The sequence below is a fragment of the Crocodylus siamensis genome, chromosome 6 (genome assembly GCF_052110815.1).
Source record: "Crocodylus siamensis isolate JL-2025a chromosome 6, ASM5211081v1, whole genome shotgun sequence".
Classification (NCBI taxonomy): Eukaryota; Metazoa; Chordata; order Crocodylia; family Crocodylidae; genus Crocodylus; species Crocodylus siamensis.
In genome coordinates, this window is record NC_143400.1 from 74,644,435 (window position 1) to 74,672,025 (window position 27,591).

Here is a 27,591-nt window from a genome sequence, read left to right on the forward strand (position 1 = left end):
ATTCCCTCCAAGAGCCCAGTTAACTCTTTAATAAATCATTTTTATTGAACGTTATAAAGTAACTCCAAGCATGCATCTGTATGCGTATGTATGCATCTACATGCATATATATACAGTAATCGTAGCAGTTTCAGTAATCTTAGCAAGATACAATGTTAGCAAGCAAGTAATTGTATATTACCATTCCTAATAATTAGGGCCCTCAGAAAATCGTGGATTACTTGTTGAAAATTCATGGAATGTGCATGAGTAAAGTATAATTTGTCATGGAAGATTCATGGAACTACCATTGATCTTGGCAAATGGGTCCCGGTAGTTCTGTGAAAAATGATACTGAGGCAGCTTTGTACCCTGCCAGGATAGGGAGGCCTGGTAGGACTGCCAGTGCAGTCCCACTTAAGTCCCAGGACCATGAACCTCCCTAGTATAAGGTGGGTCGGGGTGCCTAAACCCTAACCCCTACCTTCAGGTGGGTTACTAAGGAGTGGGGCCAGGCACAGCTACAGCCGCCTGAGCCTACAGGGGTGCAAGACCCTGGAGGCCCCAGAGAGGGGACAGTTGGGAGACCCTGAGAGAGAAGGGATGTCGGTGGGCCTGCTCAGAGTAGGGTGCATCTTCACAACCTGAAGGACGGGGCACAATTCTGGATTGAGTAGACCTGAAGGGACGGTCTGAAGGACAGCCCCAGGGGGTGTGTGGAGTAGGGCTGATGGACGGCCAGAATGGCAGCACACGGGCCAACCCCCCACATGATCATGGTGTTGTGTATAAGAAGCCCGGTGAGGGGCTACAGCAAATTTGGTCCTCCATTTGGTGAATTAGCTGGCACTATCCAGATGAGGGTCACGGGACAGGCCCAAGAGACTGCATGTCACCAGCTGAGTCATGATCGGATAAGCCTAATGGCCAGAAGGGTCGCTCCAGGACATATCAAGGCAGAATGGAGGGGACACAGTATGGTGCGGCAAGCAAGAGACCCTGTGAGAGGGGGCAGTATGAGTTTGTGCATGTGTGAGACCTAGCAGAGGATGAGGTTTGGTCCGGCTTGTGGCTGGGAGTATGATAACATCTTGGATGCCGTCTGCAAGGCATGGGCCACAGTGTAGGGAAGATACAGAGCCGTGGATAGCACCACCTGGCATCAGGGCATGTAATGTCCAGCCTCCCACATTTCCCACCAGTTTATTGTAATAGCAAAGTTGTGGCAGGAGAGACTGGGCAGACTGCCCCATAGACAGGTGGGTAGGCTGGCTCGAGACTCGGTCCCAAGCTTGCCCCGTCACAGCTATTTTACCCAGGCACATGCAGCAGACAGGCATACAGCCATAGGCAGCAGAAGGCCAGGGCTAATGAGGCATACCACCCCCCCAACCCAAGGGCAGCGAAGAGGGCCACAAGGCAGCCTGACCACGGGCTCCGGGCAGCTGCAGAAGGATGGGAGGGGCGCACACAGACATGCAGCCTGCAGGCAGCCGTGATTGCAGCCAGACAGCGTGCAGAGCACTACTCACCACAGTAGGTAAATCAGGGAAGGGGTGGGGGGTGGGGGGGGGAAGATCAAGGCAGTGGGGCAGGAGCTGAGGTGAATGGGGCCCTGGGATGCTCGGAGCCTGGGCAACTTGTCCAAGAGTGCAGCGGGGCTCCCATCTCTGCGCGTACCTCAGGAGAAGTCCAGGAGGCACATGCCATTCCAGTCCACCCCAGCCAGCCTGCATGTGGGCTGAGCCAGCTGGGGATGAGTTAAGCAGCAGTGGGAATAGCAAGGGGGATCCCTTTCCCCATGCCTGCTCCAGGGGGATGAGGCAGAGAGTGGGGAACTACTGTCCTCCCCTGCTATTGCTGTTGTCCCTATCCCCACATGAGCCCAGCCCCAGCACAAACCAGCAAGGATAATTCTGCTGCTGTCCCCCGTGCCCCCAAACAAAAAAACCCAAAAAACCAACAGTGGCAGCAGAAGGAGAGGGAAGGGAAGGAGGAGAGAGCATTTTTATCTGCTTTAGGGATTTAAACATGTCCTTAGAGACTCCTGAGTTCTGCCTAGAGGCAGAGGAGGCTTGGAGTTAGGGATGCAAGTCACCCTTGCAGTGTGTGGTGTTGATCCTGCACCCCTCTTTGGGAAATTGTGGATTTGCCCATCACTTTCCATAAGAGGACATGCTCCAGTTGTTGGCCACAGTTTCCCTCCCCTCACTGTTTAGTGATACTGTAACAGCTATAACTTGTGAAATACTTTTAAAAAAATTATAGCATGTCTTCTATTACATAGTCTTCATCATTTGGGGAGAAAAAGACGCTAGATGAGCATATACATATTAACTGTATAGACACAGAATTCATTACTTGCTGGATTCAGTTTTAGAACCCTATAGTCAAGAACAGCTGTGTAAGCAATCCTGATCATATGTTGCCTTTTCTTCTGTTCCTTAGGTTCTCCCAAAGATGACATCACATATTGTAAATGAAATAGACAATATTCTGGGAAATAAACCCTACAGCAAGAAAGACTACAGATCATAATGCAATGCATGACTAAACTGGACTGCATGGTTAAAATAATGCTCTGTACATAGTACAGTACTGAATTACTATCCGGTCATTAGACTCATTCAGCAGCTTGCTGCTATTGTTACTGGATTCTTCGAGGTATGTGCTGTTGCTACCAACTTACAATGAAATTCTAAAGCACAGTTGATCTCTCTTACAACTGAAAATATTATTTGTATTTTCTTATTTCCAACTGAAATCATTCTTACTTTACTCTTAGCACCTCATGCTTATGCAGTGAAACATGTAAAGCAAAAAATGATTTATAACCTTTAGGTACTTGGTAATTAAAGAAGGATGTACAGATATATTTTTTCAATTAACAAAAGCCAGGTTCAACTTAGGGTTTTAATAAAACCACCTTTTAGGCAATTTCAACTTTAAAGGCTCTTCATCTAGATCAGTGCTTAGAGTGAACGTGAGTCAGTTCAGAATTTCAATTTGCAGTTTTTTTATGCTGAATCTAAGCTTTAGGCAGCTTAGTGCTGTAGCTGAAAAAGGACTTTGAAGTCAGAACACTAATTAGAAGTTGTAGAGTTCAAGTGCTAAACGTTCTGGTTATGTCAGTGTTTTGCATATAGAATGTGCTCAACTGCTCCGTGCTGCTAAGAGAAGTATCTAAGTCAGGACAGCACAGCTGACAAAAGAAAATGAACGCCAGTTAGGCGAGCCAGCTTTATAACAATTGCTGTTTGCAGAACTCTGGTTCTGCATAAACTATGAACCAAGGAATCCATGATTAAATAGTGCTTTTCTCTATATTTTATAGAAACTGCCTGCTTGCGGGCATAGCTACTGCAAATTTGGATATTCACAAGCTTTTAAGATAACTGTATAAAATATACATTTGCTGTAAAATGCCAAGAAAACGAGGTATTTGTTTAGGTGCAGTGGTGCATTTTCTCTAACTTGGGCTGAAAACAGTCACAAGTAAAATATTTAGTTTTTCTGAGAAGTTATTTTTAAACAGTTTAATTTTTGTTGCAAGTGTTTCATCCCTATGCTGAAATCACTGTATACATGTATTAATTAAGCCATTTTAAGAACAGCTTCAGAAGTACAGTAGCTGTTTTGCTTTGTAAAATGCATTTATGATCCATCATGTCAGTATTTCACCCGCGTATTACATCCTGAAGGGTGCAGTTATATATAGTATATGTAGGACCCTGGTGTTCCATTTTCCTTAATTTCAGAACATCTGGTATGTGCAACACTTTATGACACATAAACACAACATATATACTGATATTTAAGTTGTTTTTCTTTTAATGTATTTTAGCCAATGATATGTGGTATATGTAACTAAACTTAGTTGCTGTTTATCAGGAACTGCAGTGTGACTTCAACTTCTGCTTGGACACAATAAAAGCATTTTGCGCACCTAAGCTTATAAGTAGAAGAATTGATTACTCATAGCAATTTTTCTTATGGCAAGGAAATATATGCACACAAGTTATTTTAAAAAAGCAAGATCCTAGTTCAATATAACTTATTACTTTGAAAGTAGATACAAGTAATACTATTCCAGCGGGGCAGCAATCGTATTAGGCCGAGTCCGTTTAGCATAAGCAAATTTGACTTTTGTTCACTAATCCAAGATTCTGGTATTGATTAAAAGATTTGATCCTCACAAAGTACTAAGTACAGCCCTGCCAGTTGAGCGAAACTGCCTGAGATTCTGTACTGAAATGAACACGGCAAAAAGATTCTGACACTTTGCCCCTCTACACGTGCCCCTATGGTGCCGTTGTTACTGCATCATCATTTAGTACTTCCTTTTGGAAGTACTAAATGACAGCGCAGTAACAGCCCATGCTGTGCCATGCCAATGGTCCACAGTTATTTTTAGCTGCTACATCACCATAGCAACACGCTATAGCAAGGGAGCGTGTTGCTACGGTGACATTGCTGCGGTGTCACAGATTGTGCCTGCCAACACTACAGCGATGTAGCATCTCACGTAGACGTGCCCACTAGCTCACTGAGACCTTGCTATGTTTCGATCAGCAGCTGCCCTCAAGAGGGCACACACTGGGTTGGGAAATTGTCATTGGTGAAGGCTATCTGGCACAGTTCATTTGACCTGCAAACTGTTAGCTTATTTTTATAAGCATCTATACCTGATACTTCAGAGGTATAACTGATGCTGTGAGTTTTGTTGATAGAAATGGAGCTTTTAAATAAGACTCTAAGAACATGGTCAGGGGGCAGCAGGGCAGGCCCTACGAGGAGAGGCGACGGGACCTGAACCTGTTCAGCCTGCACAAGAGAAGGCTGAGGGGGGATCTAGTGGCCCGTTACAAACTAGTCAGGGGGGACCAGCAGGCATTGGGGGAGTCCCTGTTCCCCGGAGCACTACCAGGAGTGACCAGGAATAGCGGTCACAAGCTGGCAGAGGGGAGATTCAGACTAGACATCAGGAGGTGCGACTTCACAGTCAGGGCGGCTAGGATTTGGGACCAACTTCCAAGAGAAGTGGTGCAGGCTCCTACCCTGGGGGTTTTTAAGAGGAGGCTGGACTCTTTCCTGCCATGGCAGGGGGTCGGACTAGATGATCTGTTCAGGTCCCTTCCGACCCTAGAAACTATGAAACTACTGATTTAAACCATATGTAACATATAAGAGTTTCAGAAGTTAATATGCAAATGAATTATTCTCCTGCAGGTACCAGATGAACTATTTCTTAAATTATGGACCAGTTCCTTTTCTCACCTTGGGGCACAGTTCTGATACTCCCTCCTCCCCAGGTCATTAGAGAATCTAGTCCAAAGTTACTAAGAATTCCTACCTGTTGTAGGGAATTAATGTAAAAAATGCTCATTAAAAGGGAAGATGGCACTGCTCATTATTCAGAGAACACTAATGTAAAATCTGCCTAGCAACGTGATGCCAAGCAATAAACCAGCTCTGGGCTAACCTTCAGCATTATATGTATGAAAGCAAGAGGAGCTGCCAGTGTGGATTACAAAAACAGACAATCATCATCACTTTAGACACACTCCTGTCATCTCTTTGATGTAGAGACAACAATCTCCTCTGAAAGGAGAGACAGGATTGGAGAAACTTGATTATGCAAGCAGGACAGGTTTGGAGAAAATGATTTCTTTAAACTTCATGAAAAAGGCTTTTTCTTCTTTTTTTTTAAGCTTCAAATACTTTTTCAGGCTTTTTATCCTGTGACATTGGCTAGCAAAAGAAAAGAAAATAATGGGCTCCAGGCCTCAAGACCTGTCACTATATATATGAAAAAACTAAGCTAAAGCAAAGAGAGATTATTAAAAAGATTCAATGAGCTGGCAGTAACAGACTATGAAAGAACTGCTCTGGCTTGCTTTGATTAGGAATCTGCCCTGTACAGAAAAATACATACAACTTTCTAAAGGGATGAAAGTCAGGCCCTGCTCCTGGAGCATTTGTGTATGTTGACACTGAACATTATTAGTTAGTAGGACTACTCATGTGCTTTAGCATTTGATGGACTGGGGACCACTTGCATGATTGTATTTGTACTGACTGTTTTACTTCTCTTTTCCCTACCACAGACTTGTAAATTTTAGCCCTTTCTGAAGAGATAAAATCAACTAGCTGTATTAAAAAGATACTTAATCCACAATTAGAATTTCTGGGATAATTCTTGTGCTTCCATTTGAGTTTCACTCCAGTAACTGGAGCATTAGATAGGCATGAGAGCTGATTTTAAGACAGATAAATTCCTAAATGATGTAATATCAGGCAGTTATAAAATCAAGGACTAAATTCATTAGGAACCCCACACCACCACTTTGCAAATCATGTCTTCCCCAAGTTAATGATCACAGTGATAAACTACTGGAGAGAAGTCTTTTAGTGTACTTGCACCTATAAATTACTTCTAGGCACAACAGAATGGTCCCAGAGAGGACAAACAGATAAGCAGAGCTCCTGCTAAGATGCCAGTGACTTTACTGCAAATTGTCTCTGCAAGCTAAGAGACAAGCAAAGAGCTTTGGCCTCTTTACAAAGAAGTCTGGCTTCTGTGCAACTTTAGTTCATTGTGCCTGGTTGAAGCAACTTTGAGTTACAGCAGGAAAGTTTTTGACCCCCTCCCAAAATTGATGAGTTAAAACTGAGTGTTTACACATTTGTATATTGTGCAAGTGATCTATAAATGGAAGGAAAAAAAAAAGGAGAGTTCCATATAGAAGATAAAAAGAAAAATTCATGAAGTTTCAATTATATATATACTTACATATCTGGCATGGTTTTCCCTGGTTCTTGTAGAACTTCTTGTGTACCTTTAGGTATGGGTTGGAAGTTCTCTTAGTCTTTAATTATAAATCCAGTGTTCAACTATTTTAAAATAAAAGCAGGAATATGGGGTGGGAGTTTGGGCTTATTCTTGGCTCAAATCATATTTGACTGTATTCCTGTGATATTTGGAAGAAACCAAAAATAGAACCCATTGTCCTACGGCCTAGGCACTGTACAAAGAGAACAAGCAGCATCTGCCTTGGCATAAGCCTACTAGGGCGGTGTGAAACTTCGTTAGCCAATTCGATTCAGAGGAGATTCGGTCCGACTCAGCAGCCAAATCTCCAAATTGGAATTGAATCAGAAGACCCATTTAAAGGTCAAACAGATCCAGAAGCCTCTGAATCAATTCAGAGAGATTTGGAGATTCAGCAATAAACTAAACAGGCAGCAGTCCTCAACGCTGGCCACAGCTGCCTCCAGCTGGTAAGTCTGTTGCAATGGGTAGAAAAGGGAGGAAAGGGGCATGGGAAGTGTGGGGGGGGCACATCAATGTCCCCACAGCAAGGGAGGGATTGGGCTGGGGCTAAGGCTGTAACAAGCTACCCAGCTGGGGGGGGGGGCGGGGCGCACACAGGACTCGGGGAGGGGGGCTCCCGCCACAGCACACCACTGGTCCAGGAGCTGCTCTTTGGGTGGCTCCTCCAGTGGCTCTTGCCACTGGTCCGGGAGGACTTTGAAGCGGACGTGTGCCCCCAGATCTGCACAGGGCGAGCTGGGCCGGGCTGTGCTTCAGGCAACTAGCCTCAGCTGCCTGCCAGCAGAGCTGCAATCCATGGGGCGGGTAGAGCCAGGGTTGCGTTCCAGGCAGCTAGCCCCAGCCCCAGCCCAGAGCGCAGCCCTGGCTCCGCCCGCCCCACAGAGTGCAGCCGGGCAGCAGGGGCTTGTCACCCAGAGCACAGCCCTGGCTCTACCCACCCTGCAGAGTGCAGTGGAGTAGGGATTATGGGGGGGCTGCAGCCACCCTAAAATTCCCTATAGCTCCTACTGCCAGCCCTGCCCCAATCCAGGTACACGCATCTGCCCCCTTGCCCTGCCGCTGCTCGCCCAGCTGGGGCACGGTGGGGTGAAGCTCTGGCTTGTCTGGGAGGCACCGGGTGGTTGGAGCGGCTTCCATCGCTGCGTGCTACTTGTCCAAGGCAGCACAGCGGCACCATTCCCCACCTCCCCGCCCCCACTGCATGAGTGACAGGAGGGCATAGCCCTTACTCCCAGCGCCTTCCACCGCCCATCTGGAACACAGCCCGGCCCATCCTACCCCACGCAGATCTCGGGGCACACGCCTGCTCCCATGCCCTCCCAGACTGGTGGTAAGAGCCACCAAAAGAGCAGCTTCAGACCAGCAGCACGCAGTGGCAGGAATCCCCCTCCCCAAGTCCCCCACCCTCTGCCCTGGCTGGGCAGCTTGTCCTAGCACCAATCCCTCCCTTGCTGTGGGGACATTGATCTTACCACCCCCCACCCAGTGCCCCTTCCCTCCCACCACAGTAGACTTACCAGCTGGAGGCAGCTGTGTCCAATGTGGAGGACTGCTGCCCATACAGTCTATGGCCAAATCTCCCAATCAGCGCCAAAACTCTGGATCTGAATCGAATTGGGACAGTGATTCAAATCACCAAAATCGGCTGAATCTGAATCAAATACCTGCTGCCTACCAGTTTTCCAGTGGCACAGGATTATAAGAGACAAGGGGTAAAATGCTGCAAGCTGCCTAGGGATTTTTTTTTACACCATTTCCACTATTTGTACATGAAAGCAACACCCCCGTTCTGCAAACTTTCCCACTGTGAAGGTTGTATTTTTTCCTTATAAAACTTGAAGCAAAACTAGCATGTTGTAAGGAAGCCAGACCAAGTACGTGCATCGTTCTCAGACTGTGTACTGGAAGCTCTGCATCTGCAGGCAGTTCAGTTTAATAAATTATAAATATTAATGTTAAATATTAGGGCTGTGCAAAATGGCACCATTCCGTTTTGATGGAACAGCATTTCGTTTTGATTCAAAACTGCTGTTCCATTTCGTTTTGTAAGGTTTCAACGTTTCGCCCATAGGCTATAATGGGGAAACTTGAAACTGCCTATATATAACTTTGTCATTTCTGGCCTGATTTGGATGAACCTTGCAGGAATGGTAGCCCCTTCTGAGGGCACGAAGCCTGCCAAGTTTCAAGGAGATAGGTGCAGGGATTTCAGGGAAACTGCACCTCAGAGTCTTGAAAGCAAAAATCTTATGTCACATGTGTGTTAAGCCACAGTGGGGTCAAAACTGCAGGCTTGCTAGGCCCTGCTGAGGCAACAAAGCCTGCCATGTTTCAAGGAGATAGGAGCAGGGGTTTGGGGAAAACTGTACCTCAAACTACAGACCAGCAAAACTCATGACATTTCGCACAGCCCTATGTGTTAAGGCACAGCAGGGTGAAAGCTGCAGGCCTGATAGACCCTGCTGAGGCCATGAAGCCTGCCAGCTTTCAAGGAGATAGGTGCAGGGGTTCTGGGGCCCTGCACTTCTGGCTGCTGGCAGGCAAAACTCGTGACATGGGTGCTTGTTGGGCTATGTCTGTCTTGGGGGACAGGGGGGTTAAAACTGCAGGCCTGCTAGGCCCTGCTGCAGCCAAGAAGCCTGCCAGCTGTCAAAGAGATAGGTGCAGGGGTTCTGGGGTCCTGCACCTCCAGCTGCTGACAGACAAAACTCATGACATGGGTGAGTGACAGCGTGTGTACGTTAAGATGTGCCCTCCCTCAACTGACACCAAGGCAGGAAGCAGGGCATTTCAAACAATGCTGCCGCCTTTGCAGCTTTTCCATCCCTCCCCCAGAGCACTGGGGTCGGAAGGGACCTCAGGAAAGGATGACAGTCACACTCGCTTCATTTCGAGGCTGTTTAGAAGCTTTCTGTTTCATTTCTATTTCGCGGTTTCAAGCTCAAAACAAGTAGAAACGGTGTTGAAACAAAACTGCTGGTAAAATTTTGCACAGCCCTATATTAAATATGTTTACAAATGTTCAGTTCAGTAGCCCATTTCCTATTTCAGCATTATACATGCTCTATTATAGCCTTTCCCTATGCACATTTTTAGGGTTAGTAATATCCTAATTATGTTAGCTGTAAGTTTTGGCACGAAGAGTTTTTCTGTGTGGGAAGAAAAGAACTGTTTGAAGCTGCCAATTAGTGAACTAGCACGAAAACCCAACTAAAGTGAAAAACAGAAGCATGAATGACACATACCCCCAGTGACTGGTGGGGCTGGGGAGAAGCAGGCATGGTGGTGGGAGCACAGTGGCAGGGGTGGGGGTGGTGAGCACCAAGGGTTGGCAGCCACCCACAGACACCACTGGCAGCGGCAGCCAGCAGTGATCACTGACTGCCTGCAGCTGCTGCCAGCGGTGTCAGCAGCAGGGGGGTGGCAAGCAGCAACCGCTCACAGGTACTGCTGCAAGTGTCAGCAGCACCTTTTTGTAGAGGTTGCACTGCCACACTCAGGGGGTGCATGTGCACCCCCTATGCATTGCCAGGGGACAGCAGTATGGATTCAATGTTGACCTGTAAACCAGCTATCTTTCTGGGATTCCAGATTTTCTTGGAGATAAAAGGTGCAAATATCAATTATTCCAGTTTCAGAATGACTGCCAATAGAATTTAAACTTTGTTTTATATCAAGGTTGTTTGCTAAAATGAGGAACTGATTTAAACCAGAGTGTAACTTTTTACTCAAACACACAATTCCACAGGGAAAGGGAGGCTTGCATAAAATACTAGGCCCTACTAACATTTTGCCACTGGAAGCCCCCTGTGCTTCCTGAAGTTTATAGCATCAAGAGTATAGAGGCCACTACAATCAGGATGTTATTTTCATTTTTATTAAAAACTTTCAAATTATAAAGTGGGAGATTTGTCACTTTTTTCTAAGTGAAGAGAAGCTCTTGTACAGAAAGAGGCATTATTTGAAAGAGAATCTGTTGTTTATTTGAAGCAGAACTATTCTCTGTGCTATCCTGTGTAGCCCAATTGGGTTTATTGAAACTCCAAACATTAGACAGTCACCCTAATTGTGGTAACAGAGTGTTTCAAAGGAGTTCAGTTTATTAACATGTCTCACATGCTCTTTTTTCTGCTAATCAAAAAAAAAAAAAGGCTGATCCACTCCAACTATCCACCAGAACATCTTAGGAGAACAAAAATATTTTTGTCATTCACTTTACACTGTGCTGTAAAAATCCCTTAAGTTTTCAGCCTATAAGCAAATGTTTATATTCCTGCCTTCAAGTCTTTGCAATGAAACTGAACCCACCCACAGGTACAAACATCTAGTCACTGCTTTGTCTACTTGGATCCTGTAGAGAGCAGAGCAATCAGTCCAGATGATGCACTTATAGACAGAATGTAGTTTCTGTAGGGAAAATGTTAAGGATTTGAACTTCTGTAAATGCCAAAACACAACACTTTCGAAGTAAACGTTCAGTAGTAATTTGAAAAGCAGCACGTGAAGTGGTGTTTAGCTGGATGGGAATTTTAGGACATACTACAAATACCATGGCCTGAAGAAGGCTTAAAGACGGAGACTATTTTGAAATAAATCAAACCCAAATATATTCCTGGCACTAAGACATTTCTGTATAAATGTTAGCTGCCTCTTGTTACTTTACAAATAGTTGTATTTAATTGAATTGTCAATACCCAGACAGTTTCTCTATACCATCCTTCTTCACAATACCTCTGAAACTTCCAAAGCCACATGCATATACAATGGGAAGGTGCCCTGGTATGCTCTGCTTGATGTTCTTATCTAATGTCCCAAAGTCAGCAAAGAGAAGTATAGTCAACTCTACATGCAATCAAATAAACCCTCAAACCCACAAACAATTAGGAAACTACATGACTATCAAGGAGAGGCTTATGGTAGCAGTTTTCAAACTGTTTTTATGAAATAGTAAAGGATACACAGTGGGGTTGAAATTCTTCAGCACAAAAAATGAAGCAATGATGACCAAGACCAGAAAGAGAGTGTTGTTGTAGAAGATGGAAAATGTTGTAGCTTCATAATCTGCAACTTCATTTTTCTTCCACAGAATTCTATACAGAAATATAATCAGAGTCTTAAAACATTTCTAGATTCATTCAAATCTGAACAAATACACCACTGTTGCAGTACCCTTTCACAAAAGAATCATTCTTTATACAGCGCCAGTAAAAAAAAAAAAAAAAAAAGCCTGGGAAATCTCTCACTAAAAAACAAATTCTCATGAATAGGGTGCTGGGCTTCCGAAAGCCAAAATGGTATCATATTCCTGGGCACTGAAAAATAAGTCAACTGTGGTGTTAAGCATGTTTATGATGCATCTCAAGTAATAATATTTCATATATGCTGGCATGCCAACCCTAACTACCTACAAGCTGCTACTCTGAGTTCAGTTAAAGTACTCAAATTATTTGAAGGAATACAAAACCTATTCCTGTACGCTACAAATCAGGCTTTTCTAATATACGGGTCATACTCAGCCACCTACCCAAAAGGTCACAAACTTTTATCAAGTTATTAACGAACTGAAGATATGTTACTTGTCAAATGGTATCAGTATGGCTGGCAAGGTTTAAGGGCTCTTGTTCTTTCAATAAATGGCTTGATTTTCAGAGGTACTCTACACTTCCAAAGAGTCATTAGTATTAAAGCTGTTTTTAATCTAGCAAAAAAATACCCCAAATACACACATCATCAAAATATTTAGGTATTAAATAAAAATTGAGAGCTGTTTATGCTTAAATGCCCTTAATCATCACTTTCTCTCAATAACAACTGCTCTGCATGTTTTTGTTTTTCTTTTGTTTCTTCCTTTTTTTTTTTTTTAAAGGTCCACCAATATATCGGTCACATATTGGATTGGCACCAATAAAAGGAAAATTAACATTATCAGCAATTGGCTTTTTTGGGCCAGTGTAGCCGATAATGTCACCACTAAATTCCGCATGCACATGGCCAGGAATGCAGGCCAACAGCTTGGCGAGCAGCATCTCGCCAGTAAGTCAGCGGGGGGGCATGGTAGGGGCCAAATATGACTCTGGCCCCAGGGTCACATTCACCGTCCTGCCTGGGCAGTGCCTACCTCTGCCCCATTCCCTCCTTCACCGTTAGGGCCTCAATATGCCCTGCCCTCCCATGCACCTTTCCTCCCCCCCACCCCTTCTCCCGCCACAGATTTACCAGCCAGATGCTGCTCTCTAAGCTGTAGGGCTGCAATCCTATAAACTAGCTATCATATTGGTATCGGCCAATATGGCTGGTTAATTGTCAGCCATGCTGGCCAAAAAAAAATCTTTATTGGTGCACCCCTAATACTTTTTAATGGATTCTTCAGACTTAATTTTAGGAAAGCTATTATGAAGCTGCATTTTTGCCTTATGTTGGGTTTGGCTTTTTTCCCTTCATTCAAGGACGCAGCTTGTGGTAATAATTAGTACTAATGCTGCATATAGTATTGTAACGTACTGAGTAGAGTTTCAGTTTACAACTGTACCTCACCTCAGTAAAACCTCACTGCGGGCTCTTTGTATTCACCTATAAACTCTCACTGACTGCAAATGGCTTGGCACAGGGATGGTCAACCTGTGGCTCCGGGGCCACATGAAGCTCTTCAGAAGTTAATATGAGTCGCCTTGAATCTTTGCACAAGCACATGGTGACCAATGGAAGCTGGTCACTGTGTGCTTGTGCAAAGATTCAAGGAGACGTATATTAACTTCTGAAGAGCCACAGGTTGGCCACCCCTGGCTTGGCAAGTCACAAAGCAAGAGACAGTGTGTAATACTCTAACATAAGCCTTGAATACATCATAAAACATTATAACAAGAATCAAATATTACCTCTCATCTTTCTCCTTTCGAGACATCTTCCTATTGTCTGCCTCAGAAAGCTTGCGGGTGACTTCTTTGGAAACAGCATCTTCTCTTTTCTGGGCTACTCTGCAAGGAAATGTAAGGAATTCATTCACATCATAATTAAAATAGAAAAAAATGAAGTAAGTGGAATATAAAAGCAAGTGAAAACATTTGGTCAAATGGCTGTCAAACGGGCAAACATTTCCTGCCCTCCAATTTAAGTTCTTGTGATTTTATGTATTATAGGCAACAACTTTAAAATCAGTGTATATACTGTTACACACAGCTGTCCTGGGGATTGCGGGGGGAGGAATCAGGGTGACCATCCCAGGCCCCCCAGAGCTAGGCAAAGCAGCTGCAGTCCCACCCCTCACAGTGTTAAAGGGACCTTCCACAAGCTGATTTGCCCCAGGCCCTGCAACCCCCTACAGTCATCTCTGCTGTTTTGAGGCAGCAATTATTCATTTGGCTGAAGATGCTCACTTCTAAACTAATCTATGTTTCTGTATTGCTGCATAGTGTAAATGAGGGGTGTCAAACAAAGGCCTGCAAGACTACCAGACCTTACAGGATGTGGCCTGTCACAGAATTCAGGGCCCTTCAGCCCTGCATGCCATGGCCATCAGTGGTGAGCTTGGCTCACTGGCTGCCACTGCCCCCAGGATCCCTCCCCAAGAAAAACCCTGCTCCTGGTCCCCACTTCCTAGATCCCTTGCCTCTGATACACATGCCCCAGGTTGGATCTGGCCCATGACGAGCCCTACCATCTGCAACTGGCCCAGCAATGCAGGTGAGTTCGATACCCCTAGTGAAAACCATTACAGTATGTAAAGTAAAACTGTAAGAATATCTAAAAAGGGAGCTGACAGTTTGACTCTGGTCAGGAACTCACCAGCTGAAAAGTAGACGTGGGTATTTAAAAAATCAGTTTAGTCAGGAACCAAGGGCAATTCAGTGGCCATCACAAGAGAATGGGAAGGCACTGAAAAGCAGCTCCAAACCCAAGTCAGCTCTACCCCACCCTCCCAAAACCAAGGGCTCTTTCAATTCGGACCTATACTGAGCTTTGGCACAGCAGAGGTTTGCTGAGACACCTCAAGCAGCACCAGGAGTGGGGACTGGCCCTCAAGAGCCTCTGCCTTACTAGATTCCCCATAAGCCCTTCAGTCAGTGCTGCAGGCCAGGTGGTGTCAGCAGCACAGTGGCATCAGGCACCCTCACCTGGGGAGCTGCCCACTCGCACAGAAATAACACTGCATCAGTCATTCTCGAACAGGGGAGCTGGGGCTGGGGCGCCCTGGGCTGCCCTCCACTGCAGCAAGCATGAGAAGAAAAGCAGACAACAGCAAAGGAATTTGGAGTCCAGCCCACTGTGGCACTGCTCTGCAAGGCAGCTGCCCCTTTACTAAGCAGATTAGTTTGGGGGCTGCTCAATTCAGATCCGCAACATAGAGGTGCTTCAAGCTCTGCGAGGTTGAGGCCTGCAGCAATAGTTACGAGCGCATGGGGAGGGTGGCCTGGCTCCAGCTCCGCTCCCCTAATCTGCTCCTCTCTGCAGCAGCTGCCCTACCCTGGCCCTGCTCGCACAAACACCCACAGCCACTTACTTGTGCTTGAGGACAAACTTGACGTTCTTGTAGGCGAAGGCCACCAGGTAGGTGCTGACCAGGGTCATCACGCTGTACAGCACCGCGGACTGCACAAGGTCCATGTGCCAGATCCGCCAGTACAGCCCTGCGGAGGGAGGCTCGTCAAGCCAAAGGAGACCCGCCATGCCACAACCCCCTCCCCCGCGCCACCTCTCCATGCCCCCCCATGCCACGTCGCCGCCCGCGCTCACAAATGGGGATGGCGGACACGATGAAGGCATTGCCGAAGAAGAGCGCCGAGGACTTGGCCGAGAGGTTGCGGCTGAAGTCCTGCAGGAGCAGGTCCTCCTCCGACTGCTGCCGGGCCCCACTGCCACCCTTCGGAGCCATCATGCAAACCCGCCGACCGCCGGATGCCGCCTGCGCCAAGGCCCCGTCAGCGCGCAGGGCCTGACGGGCAGTGCTTCCGGGGTCGCGCGACTGCCGCCCGCCACGATTGGGCCGCTAGAGGAGCCCAGTGTGACGTAAGGCGGCGGGTAGCCAGACGCGGCCACAGCTACGCGGGTACTTCCGGGTTGTCCGGCTGGCTACGTGGACGCCATTGGCGGGGCGGGAGGTGTCGCGCCATTGGCTGCCCCGAGCTGCCTTGAGAGGGGGCGGGGCCAAAGCCAAGGGCCTCGCGCCGTGGGCCGTATGCAAATGAGCGGTGGTTATGCAAATCAGGGGGTGTGTCGTCCTAGTGGCCTGCTGCCGTTTTGTTCCGTGCGTGTCGGTGGCGGGACGTGGGCTTCTCTGTTCCTGCCTGCCGGCTGCGTGGCAGTCCTGTTGCCGGCCCCATAGGGATGTTTGCTCACGGACACTTTTAGCATGTGCCTTGTGGTTTCCCCGCGGAGTTCGGCCCGCTCCTTTGCAGTGCGCGTTTGAGTCAGTATTGGCAAATACCGCCTTGTCCGCGAGATGGCACCCTAAAATTTCTGCGAGAATAGGATTACTCAAGCAAGAGAGAACGTGAATATGGGGATTTTCACTTGCTTTGATAAAAGAAACAACGAAGCAACGAAATATCCGTGAATAGTGCCGTGTCTCTGCCTGGCTGAGCAGGGTGTGAATGTAAGGGGTCAGGGAACTTCCTGTCCCAAACAGCTGGTGACGCTGAGAAGTGACTCGAGTGTGGTGGAGAGCCGGGTTGTTCTGACGTTGGGCTGCAGCGCCTGGCTGTGCTGTTCCTTGTGCGCGTGCACTTATCCCATTCAGTTGTTTGCTGAATGCGTTTTGCAGCAGTGTCACGTGTCACATTCAATTCTCATCCCGGGACTGTGGGCATTCAGAAGAGAGAGCACTATTTGGAGAGATTATCTTCCCTTGACTGCTTGCGTATATAAATCTGTTTTATTAAATCCAGCCAGGCTAGAAAGATCATGTTGCAAGTGTGGGTTGCTGTAACTGTACAAGCCATGTTTAAAAGCATTTTAAACACAGTTATGTGATGAGGCCTAGAAGGGTTTTGTCTCCAGTTTGTAGAGGCCTTTAAAGTAAGAGCAGTTGTATGGTATGCAGATAACTTTGGTTTATTTGTTTTATTTGGTCCACTCATTCCGTTTGTTGGACCCTAGAAGAGAGACGTCATGTGGTAGATCAGGACACACCTTGGTTTGGGACCCAATCACTGCATGGTCACATCCAGAGGTATTAAAAATTTTTTTTGTTTCTTTTAGCACAGGGACAAGGCCCCGTCTTTGTCATATTCTGGAACGGGAATAAAATCCTGCAAAATTCAAGACTGTTCTTAGGTTTAGAAGTGTGGTAAAAGTAGAGCTGGGGGGGGTTAATTTATACCACAAGAGCATACCAAACTCTTTAACCATGTTGGGCAGGCACTGTTGTAATAACGGAGTTGTGACCTTGCCACACCAAGGACTTTCATTACATAGACAAGAACTTTTATTTGAGCCTGTATATAAATAATTAAATGAATTCAGATCTCTGGAAGGTGCCTTGGATTTCAGTTGAATCATTCTTTTGTTCTTTTAGCTCCTTCTGTCCAAGCGCCATAAAGTACTTTACCAACATCACATTATTATAGTTCGTAATGCTTCTTTGGAGGCAAGTTTATATAAGGACTTCACGAATTACTGATGTGCTACCACTTCTACAGTGAATCACAACAGCTGTTTAACAGTACATAACCATGCTGTACACGACTTTGGGAAAAGAATTCAGTATCGTGATAGAGCAGAAATAATTTAGGTAAAAAAGATGCATCTAATTCCAGGATGGGAGTTATTCCAAAGCCCCCCAACCTGAACTCCAACTCTTTATGAAAACTGGCATGGCTTTTATGAACACAGGCAATCAGTTTGTTTTGTTTTATTTTTGGTACTGAAATATAGAAAATCAAACTGCACAATTGCTAGAGCACTGTCTAGTGTTGTTCAGATGGAAGAATGACACATGATGAGTGACACCAGCTTAAAACCAACTACAGCTATGAAGTCCTTGAAATTTTCCAAGTACTGACCTGGCCTTGCCCTCCAAAACTCAGTTAAATAGTATTTTGCTGTCAAAACAGCCTGTGTTAAAGGAAGTGCGTATCCCATACCTGCTTCATTGCATATGATAGATTGCAACTCTAACTGTTGGCTTTGAACAAGCCTTAAACCTTCTACAAACAAGATTGAAAAAATGATCTAAATTTATAGCTGCTTTCTGAATGTAGAGTTATTATGTATAGCTGAGCTGGTGGGTTTTTGCATCTGCTGCAGGGCATGGAAGGACTCTTACTGGAGCTTTGAGCTCTTGGGTTTGATTTTCTCAATCCTCCAGTGGCTATGCAGGAAAAAGAGAGGATACAAGGATACAGGATCAATCACAGGCCAGTAAAGATTTTTTTTTTAGTGTCTCAGTTGCTCTCCAGGAGATTTTTTTTTTCCTCTCATGGGCTCTTAGGCTCTGACAGCAGTGGCATTCAGCACAGAGACGGTCACTGTGACATGAGTTAGTGAGGTGCAAGATCAAGGAAAGAATCAGGAATTAGCAGGGGGTTCCAGTAAAGCTTGTCTTAAGGAAATATTCTGAGACATTTGAGACAGATTCAGCCCCTATTTCTGTTTTGGCTTCCTGCCTAGAACAATTAGTATTTTCATACAAATCCTGTAAATACATCAGGAGACAGTTTTATTAAAAATCCAGATGCCATTATTTCATTACTTTTCACTTGCATCTTGCCTTTTGGGAGAGATGATGCTATGATGTATTTAATAAGTTAAATAACTTATTAAGTTAAATAAACAAGCAGTGGAAAAAGGAATTGAATTAGAAGTGAAATATGGACTAGGAGTCTACCTCCAGGCAGTGAAACGATATGAGAGTTTCTTAACAAATGGGAATGTTTCTGTTTTAAATGGCACTGGCAGGCTGTAACTGTAAGCAGAGCCCCACTTGGAACAAAGCTGCCATAAAGGTTATGGAATTGCTGTAAATATATTGGATTTATTTGACAAAAAAATTGGGGAAAGAAACCAATCATTTTCTTCGTTAAAGCTACTAAAGTTTATTGGCTGTGCTTAAGGGCCTCACTGCAGCATGCTGAGTGCATCCTATCAGAGTTGAACGCCTTCAACCCTGAATTCCTTGGAGTCTCAGAACAGCAGAGACTCCCTATGCCTGAAGAAGGATCACTGTGCCCGAAAGCTTGCCAAGAACTTTTTTCTAACTACTCAGTTGGTCTAATAAAAGATATCATGTCTACTCAAAGAACCTTGCCTGCCTCAACCTCAAAGGCATGTGGAGCAGAGGATACTCAACACATAGCAGAGGGAACTAAGTACCTGGAAAATCACCCTTATGTATTTTGATTTCTGGCAAATAACATGTAACCTTCTATTGTTCTCTTGAATGCTTCTGTAGATAAATTATTGGTTATAAGGAGATTCAAATAACTGCCAAAGGCCAGCTGTTCCTCCAGGGCAAGCTTGCAGTTATGAAGCATATAATCTAGACTTTGTTTTTTTCCCCGTTTTCTTTCCTAACTGCACATAGGTGATATGTGTTTGGATGTTAGTCTTGTCTGATATTGCACTAATGCAAAGAATAAGAGGATCCAATAGTCATTTCTTCTCTTGAACTTCTTCAGCTTGGTTCACAATAAAATGATAGTGAATAATGTGCTCTTAGCATGCAAGTAATATCATTGAAGTTAACAGGAATGCCTGCATCCACAAGAACTTAACACTTCAAATTTATTTGCAGGTGAATGGAATCTATTTTCAGGAGGCTTGCCATATTCCATGGAGCTATTAAAAATAAAAACTTACATTCCTCATAAGATGGTAAGGGGGAAGAGTTAATTGCTGCTGTTTATGCTAAATATGGAACATTGTGTTGGTTTCTCCCTCCATGTTTTACCATTTTCTGTAAACACAAATAAAGTTTTTCTTCCCACCTGGGAATTTTCATGCAAAACAGGTGTCTAAAAAAGATGTATTTTTTTTTCCTGTAAAGGTGGAATTTTAACACGTTTCCATGTCAGTCTGTGTTTGCTAACTTTTGCCTAGTATCTAGTTCCCACATTGTCATAAGCCTGTGAAAAACCTCCAGGCTCATGTGGCTGAACTGTATTTCTATTTATACATATAAACTGGGAAAGGAAGGCTGTTTTTAGGCAATGAATCATGAACTTCCTTAATATCACAAAGGAAATCAGAAGTGTAGCTAAAAGTCACTTCATCCTTTGGTCACACCAGCATCAAAAAACCAAAGACACCTTGATTGATTGATTGATTTTTTTTAAATCCAAGAGCACAGTTTTGCCTGCTGATGTATGATTGCCCTCAATTCTGCAATATGAAGAAAAAGTAGGTTGCTTATTAAGGTGTAAAACATGAGGAACACTAGTAAGTCTTCTAGAAATTCAGAGATGTCCTGCACTGCTGTGCCATCCTCCCACTTCCTCTGAATCTCTAAACTGGAACAGCTGAAGTTGTTTTATAAGAGCTAGGTTATTTCCCAGCAGGATTTGTTTTGTCTATTTCATTGTCTCTGCTTATCTGTGTTAATGTGGGCTGCAGGCACGGTCAGTGTTGGATTAAAAAGCAAAATCTTCTGGGACCTGTGATTAATAGTAAACCAGCCAGTTCTTTAACAGAGTTGTATTTGTCTGCCTCAATGTGAATCTTAATTTCCCAAGGCTCTAGAAAGTTTATCATTAACATGACAGCTGGAAAGAAGCTATGGCCTCACCAGAGTTGAATATTACTTTTCATGCTTGAGCTGAAAAAGAATATAATTGTGGTGGCAGCAGTACCAGTGATTGCCTAACTACTCAGAGGTTTCCACCTTGATTTAAGTCTTTTTTTTCCTATTCCTTAAGTGCAGAAATCTTCCTAGTAAAGGGACCTAGTAAACCTGCTATAGCAGATGTGCTGAGCGAGGACCTCTGTGGAGGTAGCATGTGCTAGGACCCAAGGGTTATCAGAGCTTCACAGCTGCCGTAGCTGCTATGAAATGGGTCTGGAGTTGTTCCATGACATGTAAAGATTCCTTCTCCAGCTTTCCCTACCCCCTCCCATTCTTGTGCATAGCTACCTAAAGTATAAGTGGTTCTTTGCATTGTGGCAGATGGGAGATTTTAACCTTAACACTATATACATTAGAGAGATCACCCAGTTATAGGTCTAAACAGAGGTTCTCAACTTTTTTAGACTCAAGGCATCCCTTGGAAAATTCCAGCTCTTAGCTTTTACTCTATTATTTTCTATAGTAAAAAAAAAATTAATTTGGTTGCACAGATCACAGCAGGGCAGAAAGATTTTAATACTATGGGTTTCTATTTGAGGTCTCTGGGTTTATCTTTTGAATCATGTTTTCCCACCTAACACCAGGGGGCACCCTGACCTGGCCTCAGAAGCTGCCTGGCCTCAGAAACTGCCAGGTACCCAGCTGCACCTGCACACCCTCTGCCCCCCCACCCTTTGCCCCTTATCCCCAGCTCATAGGGTCCCGCCCCTGTGTGCCAACTGATTTGTGCTAACATTGCATGGTACAGTAACAATAAAAGGAGTTCAAGGCACCCCAAGATGCAGGAGAAAACTGAACTCCTGAATGACTACTTTGCTTCAGCATTTCACCGGACTAGGGGAAAATCGTACTAGATAAGGTTCAGAATGGGCATGGTGAGAATGACTGCCTTCCTACTGTTGACGGTGAGCTAGCTGGTGCATGATCAGTTAGAAAAGTTAGGCATTTAAAAGTCAGCAGGACTGGATGAACTTCATTCAAGTGTGCTGAAGGAGCTGGCCAAAGTCATTGCAAGACCTCTGGCAAAACTCTTCCAAAACTCATGGCACTTGGGTGGGGGGAGGTCCCTGAAGACTGGAAAAGGGCCAGTGTTGTGCCCATCTTCAAAAAAGGGGAGAAGAGAGGACCTCGGCAACTATAGGCCCATTAGCCTAACTTCTATCCCAGGGAAAATCCTGAAAAAATTCATCATGGAGTCTATGTGCGATACACTTGTAGAAGGTAGGATTCTACACAAGTCAGCATGGCTTCATTGCAGGCAGGTCTTGTCTTACCAATCTCATCTCCTTCTACAACCAGGTAACTTGCCACCTGGATAAGAGAAAGGAGGTCAACATTGTATACCTAGACTTCCAAAAGGCCTTTGATCTGGTATCCCATGATGTTCTCATAGGAAAATTGGAGGATTGTGGGCTTAACTGCTCGACAGGTGGGTAGGAAGATCTGTGTTGTCCTGGTGAGAAGTGGCCAGTGGTGTCCCTTAGGGATAGGTGCTTGGTGCAGTGCTTTTCAACACCTTTATCAGTGATTTGGATGTGGGGGTAAAGAGCTCACTGGTCAAGTTTGCGGATGACACCAATTTATAGGGGAGTGTGGTCACTCGTGAAGATAAGCTGCAGATACAGGCTTATCTAGACAGGCTGGCAAGTTGGATAGGTCAGAACTAGATGAAGTTCAGCATTGAGAAGTGTAAAGTCCTCCATCTGGGGATGACATACTTACAGGCTCGGTGGTCCCAAACTGACTAGCACCATGACTAAAAGGGACCTAGTGGTAATAATAAACCATAGTACAGGCTTCCCTCACCAACCACACGGGTTTTAGGTTCCTGAAAGTTCCCATGATTGACAAAACCAGCAGGGCTGGGGGAGCAGAGGCTGTGGGTTGGGGGTGAGGAGCACCAGCCAGGCTGTGGTGGGGAGTGAGAGGCACGAGTAGGGCCAGAGGGGCTGTGGCGGGTATTTTCCAACTGTACCCTCTTCTCCTCCCCCACCCCCAAGAATGGATACTCAGAACCATGGTTGGCAAGGGAAACCTGTATGAACATGAGCCATCAGTATGATGTTGTAGCCAGCAGGGCTCTGGCAAGCATTGACCAATACATGTCAAGCAAAACCAAGAAAGTGATTGTTCTGTTTTACTCAGCATTGCTGAGACTGCAGCTGGAGTACTGCATCCAGTTCTGGGCACTGCACTTCAAAAAGGATGTGGAAAAGCTTGAGAGGGTCCAGATAAGGGCCACCCATATGATCAGAGACTTGCAAGCCACGGCATACGAGGAAAGATTGAAGGACTTGAGTCTCTTCAATCTAAAAACGAGAAGGCTGTGAGAGGAGACTTGGTAGCAGCTTACTGCTACATCAGAGGAGTATATCAAGGGCTCGGTGAACAAGGGTATCCTTGGGGAAAACCAGGAGTAATGGCCACAAACTCCTGGAAGACCGTTTCAGGCTTAACACTAGGAAAAATGTCTTCAAGGTCAGGGTGTCCAGATGGGAATAAGCTCCCTCCAGAGGTGGTGCAATCACCTACCCGAGAAACCTTCAAAAGGATACTGGACAGTCACCTCACTGGGGTCACCTGACCCGTTATCTTTGTTAGCATTGTTTTGATTCCAGCCAGCTGCAGAATGTGATCCACTAGGGTGTCTGTCCATCTCAGTCCCACAGAAAATCTAATGAGTCTCTCCTTCTCTGCCCCAACCCTGAAAGCTTTTGATTCTTTATGCTCATACCTGTTTACCTCTGTGTACCAGCAATGTTTTTATGTGCTGCATTATGAAGAGCACCTTTCAGACTCCCCTCTCTAAATCAGGCAGGAAGTGAAATTCAGTTATTTCTATGTGATCATCAGCAAAGGGTGTGTCCTCCAGATGGTGTGTCTTTGTTCGAACTTGTAACACATTTTATCTGAGCTCATAACCTCTGTTCCAGCACCCTGTTTTCATACTGAATCGGGTACAAAGAGAGGGAATGCTGTCTCAGTTACCGCAAAGTAGCTATTTTTTTCTCTTAACTGATAGCTGCTCTTTAAACAACTTCCCAAGTTAAAAACTTCACTTGATGTGCTTAGCAGCCATTAGCTGGCATCTTCCTAGCTATTGATTACTCATTATCTGTTCTGTACTGCTTCTCCAAAAGGGATCTTCTTTGACACAAGAATAATACTTGGTTTCAGTTACCATTTCACCACCAATTTACCCAGGCAGTCATGACTTCATTCTTCCTAGGTCTTACTCATGTGACAGGTCTGAGCCTGGGGTGAGGTATAAAGAATGGCATGCTCGGAAGAATAGGGTGAGAACAGCCGCTGAGATGAATGAATGGAACAGGTCCCACCTTTCAGAGCAGCTGTTTCAGACTGAATTCCTCTCTATGGGGTGATTTCATTTAACTGAGATCACTGGATTGAAGTGAATCAATTTGCACCTCTTCTCTAAGCCCCTTTCTGTGTGAAGGTCTGCTTTCTAAATACGCTAAAGCCTCACGGCCTAAAGGGCATGCAGCAATATATAGTTGGAAGAGATCTTGTGTTACACCCAGCATGACTGGGGGCTTTTATTTTATCCAGAGAAGTATGAGAGAGCCAAAGCAAGTTCCTCCGAACTGTACACCAATTTATTGAGACAGTAGCAATCAGACAAAATTACCAGCAGCAGCTACAGACAGCACAGAGTACACAAATATATTCACTATTCATTATGGTCTCAGAATCCATCCTCACAGTTGAGGCAAGTTCCACACCTTTACACCTATGCCTTTGTGTGGAGGGGTTTTATACAGTTCAGATTCAAATATCTGTAATAGCGCCCATTTCTCTGAGATAGTTATCTCCTGGCTAATCCGGTAGGGATCAGGAAAGCTCTGAGTCCTGACCTGTGACCATTGTTGTTACCTGGGGTTGTCATTTGCTGTTATCAGTGGCCTTAGGCATCTCAGCTCACTCAAAACTGTTCCTCAGGATCTGCCTTTTTTTACATGCCAATTCAAGCTGGACTGCTGCTGGGATCAGTGTATCTGAAGGGAGAATGTGGTGAGACACCACACCATGTAGCTCTGAGTCTCTGGCAACAGTTGGACAAGCTTTCAGGTATCCAATACGCTTCCAGATCTCAGGAAGCACACCCGAACCCTGAAAGCGCATTAGCCCTGTCAGACTGCTCTAACAGATACCATCCCTGCTATTGTATGTGGTAATGCCTAACACCATGGATGCCCTGGGATGTCTGCACAAAATGCCGTTGGTTATTGTCAGCTCTCAGGAGGCAGAGTTAATCGGTGATACCCATACTTGCATTGAATGGTCCTTTAGACCACAAGCAGTTCCACTGAAATCAATGCAACAGAATACTTTTGCAATAAGGTACTAAGGCTGCTTACATACGTGCCCCAGAAGAGGCATCATGTCAGTTTGAACTAGCTCGCCCACCATGCACTTCAGTGGGGCCTTTTGCCACTTTTATCTAATAGCTGATTAATAGCTGATTCAACCAGCTATTAGATAAAAGTGCCAAAAGACCCCGCTAAAGTGCACAATTTATATAGATGTTGGGCAAGCCAGGTCAAACTGATGAATTTCTTTTTTTGGTAAAGTGCTGGGGTTTTTTGGTTTCTTTTTTTTTTCACATCTGTCAGTGGCCTAAGAGGATTGCAACCTTCTTATTAACGTTGTCAGCTCTGATCTGAGTGAGCGCGTGCAAGTAGAGCTTCCTGCCTTCCATAGACTTTGGTGAGACTCCTCATGGAAGTCAGCTTAGGCAAATTCCTTTGCAGAATGGGCCTCTCACTCGCCAACTCTGTTAAATATTTGGTATAGCAACAAAGTGTTAGCAGATACAAGATACTGCCGGGGTGTTATCTTCCAGATGGCCCCTTTAGAATTCATAGGATCTCTGATTATAACTGACTTATTTTTTAAGACAGCTAATCACCTACTCAGGGTAGTTTTTAAAATTCCAATAAGTGTTTTTTACGCATTGTTGTTTGACTTAAATCTTAAGTTAACTATAAGGAATATTCTTGCCTCTGTTAATTTAAGTAGGCCCCAGGCTCTAGAAATGGAAATGGAAACAAGGTTGTCATCCACAGAGTAATTCTTGCCATGTTATTCATCTATTTAAAAAAAGTCATGTTGTTTATATACAAGTAGCACAGCTCTGAGTAAATCAGTTTCTATAGCTATTTAAATTGGTTTAGGAGTGTCTTCTCTTCTTTCACTGAGGAATAAACTGACACGTTAGCTTTCAGTTTTCACGGCTGGCTACTGTAAAGCAGCTGAAATACTGTAAATCTCCATCCCCCTTCTCTCAGCTAAATTGATAAAGGAACACTTAAACTAAGGTGTTTTTCTACAAAGGAGAGCACTTCTTACATCATATTGGAACTAACCTAGTGCAGCCCCTTTGTGTGAAGGGTAACATTTGTAGCTGTGTTGATCTAAGCAAAAGCAGTTGTTGTGGTAGAGGCAATATCTTTTATTAAACCTTTGCAGCTATCCTAGTTGATCCAATAATGCAACTATCCTAGTTGATCTAATAAAAGATATCACCTCTGCCACACTGACTGCCCCTTTGTGTGGGTGTTCTAAGATGGGGCATGTTATCTATCATGTTTCTGCACTGATTTAGATACATTTTTGCAGTTTTTGTGGTATAGGTAAGTGCCTAACTATCCTCCTTTTGGTGAGTGAAATGCACTTTATTTAAAGATCCTAACTGCTCACGTGGCTCACATGGCTTGAGTTCTGAAGCATATCAAACCTATGTTTTCTTGATTCATTCTTGCAAGAGCTGAAGAAATTCAATTGCCATGATTCAAAAAAAAAAGCAGTTGAATTTGGTGCAAGCTTAAACTGCTTTTTAAAGATAACCAATGTCTACTGTATCCCCCAAATTTTGTAGAACTATAATGGAAAAAGAACATTGGCTTGTCTTCCTGACTAGTGCAATATTAGAAGATACAATTGCAACAACAAAAATGTTACCTAGAAAGATTTCTTCCTAAAAGCTGAGGAATTTGGGATACAACTGATGGACATTGTTTTCCATGTCTTTTTGTTATTTATTATAATATGAAACCAGCATTAATTTTATAAGGAGTTTTCCTTCAGTGTTTGGAGCAGTTGTTCATTCTACCAAAAACTCTGTCGTCACAACAGAAACAGATTGTATATACTTGCAAAGATCAGTTAATTTCATCTGCAAAAACAATTGTCAGTAAAGCACCTTTCAGGACTGAGACTGTTGAATCTTTAGTTCCATGTTCCTTTGCACAAATTACTGCATCACTGGACACATACCCTGGAAATAGAAATACTGCATATGAGGAAACCAGAAAAGAGGAACCAAAACCAAAATGTTTGTGTGCACATATTTTCAGTGGCTGATAGAACAGTTTCACCAAACATTCAGGATCTTAGTTAATGAAGAGAAATGTATAACTGGGTCACTTGTTAACATGAGGTTTACTCACCAGTGGAGATGTGATATTCATGAGTCATAAGTGACAAGGCGGTTTTGATCTGGCTACATTCCAACAAGGGCAGTGTTCCTACGAACAGGTTAGTGCAAGTCTTATATATAGATTATATTTTAATATATGTAATCTGAATATATATATATATGTATGTATGTATGTATATATATGTTCCCCACACTGGGGTTGCTCTTGGTTTATACCAATATAAAGAGAAGAAAATCAGGCTTGGACTGTACTCAGAAAATCAATCAAATTTATTTTTCAGCTGCGGAAACAATTTGCCTGAATCCTTAGTTTAAAACTATCCAGCTTTTCCTTTTACCCAGGAAAACCAAATACCTGGCACTGATGGAAACAAATAAGAGGCCTGACTGATTGTACATTTGCTCATAGGTATCACTGAATAGTAGTACAGATTAAAGCCATTGGTGCTATAGAGCAGAAGTACTCAATCCCTGGCCCATGGGCCAGATCGGGACCCTGGTGCTGTGTCATCCAGCTTGTGAGGCTCCCCCCCAGTTATGGCC

General features: G+C 44.5%; 2 protein-coding genes across 4 annotated transcripts in view; one reads left to right on the forward strand and one right to left on the reverse strand.

The window, feature by feature from the left end:
• KCNAB1 (potassium voltage-gated channel subfamily A regulatory beta subunit 1) overlaps nucleotides 1-7,222 on the forward strand; it is a 304,726-nt gene extending 297,504 nt beyond the window's left edge. For all 3 annotated transcript variants that reach the window (XM_090052779.1, XM_090052781.1, XM_090052780.1), the window contains exon 14: nucleotides 2,428-7,222. In XM_090052779.1, coding sequence (XP_089908905.1) covers nucleotides 2,428-2,517 — 90 coding nt within the window. In that variant the 3' untranslated portion in view covers nucleotides 2,518-7,222. The remainder of the gene's footprint in view (nucleotides 1-2,427) is intronic.
• Nucleotides 7,223-10,675: 3,453 nt separating this feature from the next.
• Nucleotides 10,676-15,759, reverse strand: SSR3 (signal sequence receptor subunit 3). Its single transcript, XM_090054300.1, has 5 exons — nucleotides 15,545-15,759; nucleotides 15,312-15,438; nucleotides 13,690-13,788; nucleotides 11,773-11,904; nucleotides 10,676-11,221 (listed from the first exon to the last, which is right to left on the reverse strand). The coding sequence occupies exons 1-5, from the start codon at nucleotides 15,684-15,686 to the stop codon at nucleotides 11,155-11,157; spliced, it is 567 nt and encodes a 188-aa protein (XP_089910426.1). The 5' UTR covers nucleotides 15,687-15,759; the 3' UTR covers nucleotides 10,676-11,154.
• Between the last annotated feature and the right edge of the window lie 11,832 nt (nucleotides 15,760-27,591).

Bases quoted from the DNA above. Each gene is read 5' to 3' on its own strand.
- SSR3 (XM_090054300.1), bottom strand. From the start codon at position 15,686: ATGATGGCTCCGAAGGGTGGCAGTGGGGCCCGGCAGCAGTCGGAGGAG. The intron at 15,439-15,544 runs GTGAGCGCGGGC...CTCCCTCCGCAG, and splicing joins CGTGTCCGCCATCCCCATTT to GGCTGTACTGGCGGATCTGG. The intron at 13,789-15,311 runs GTAAGTGGCTGT...ATTTCCTTGCAG, and splicing joins AAGTTTGTCCTCAAGCACAA to AGTAGCCCAGAAAAGAGAAG.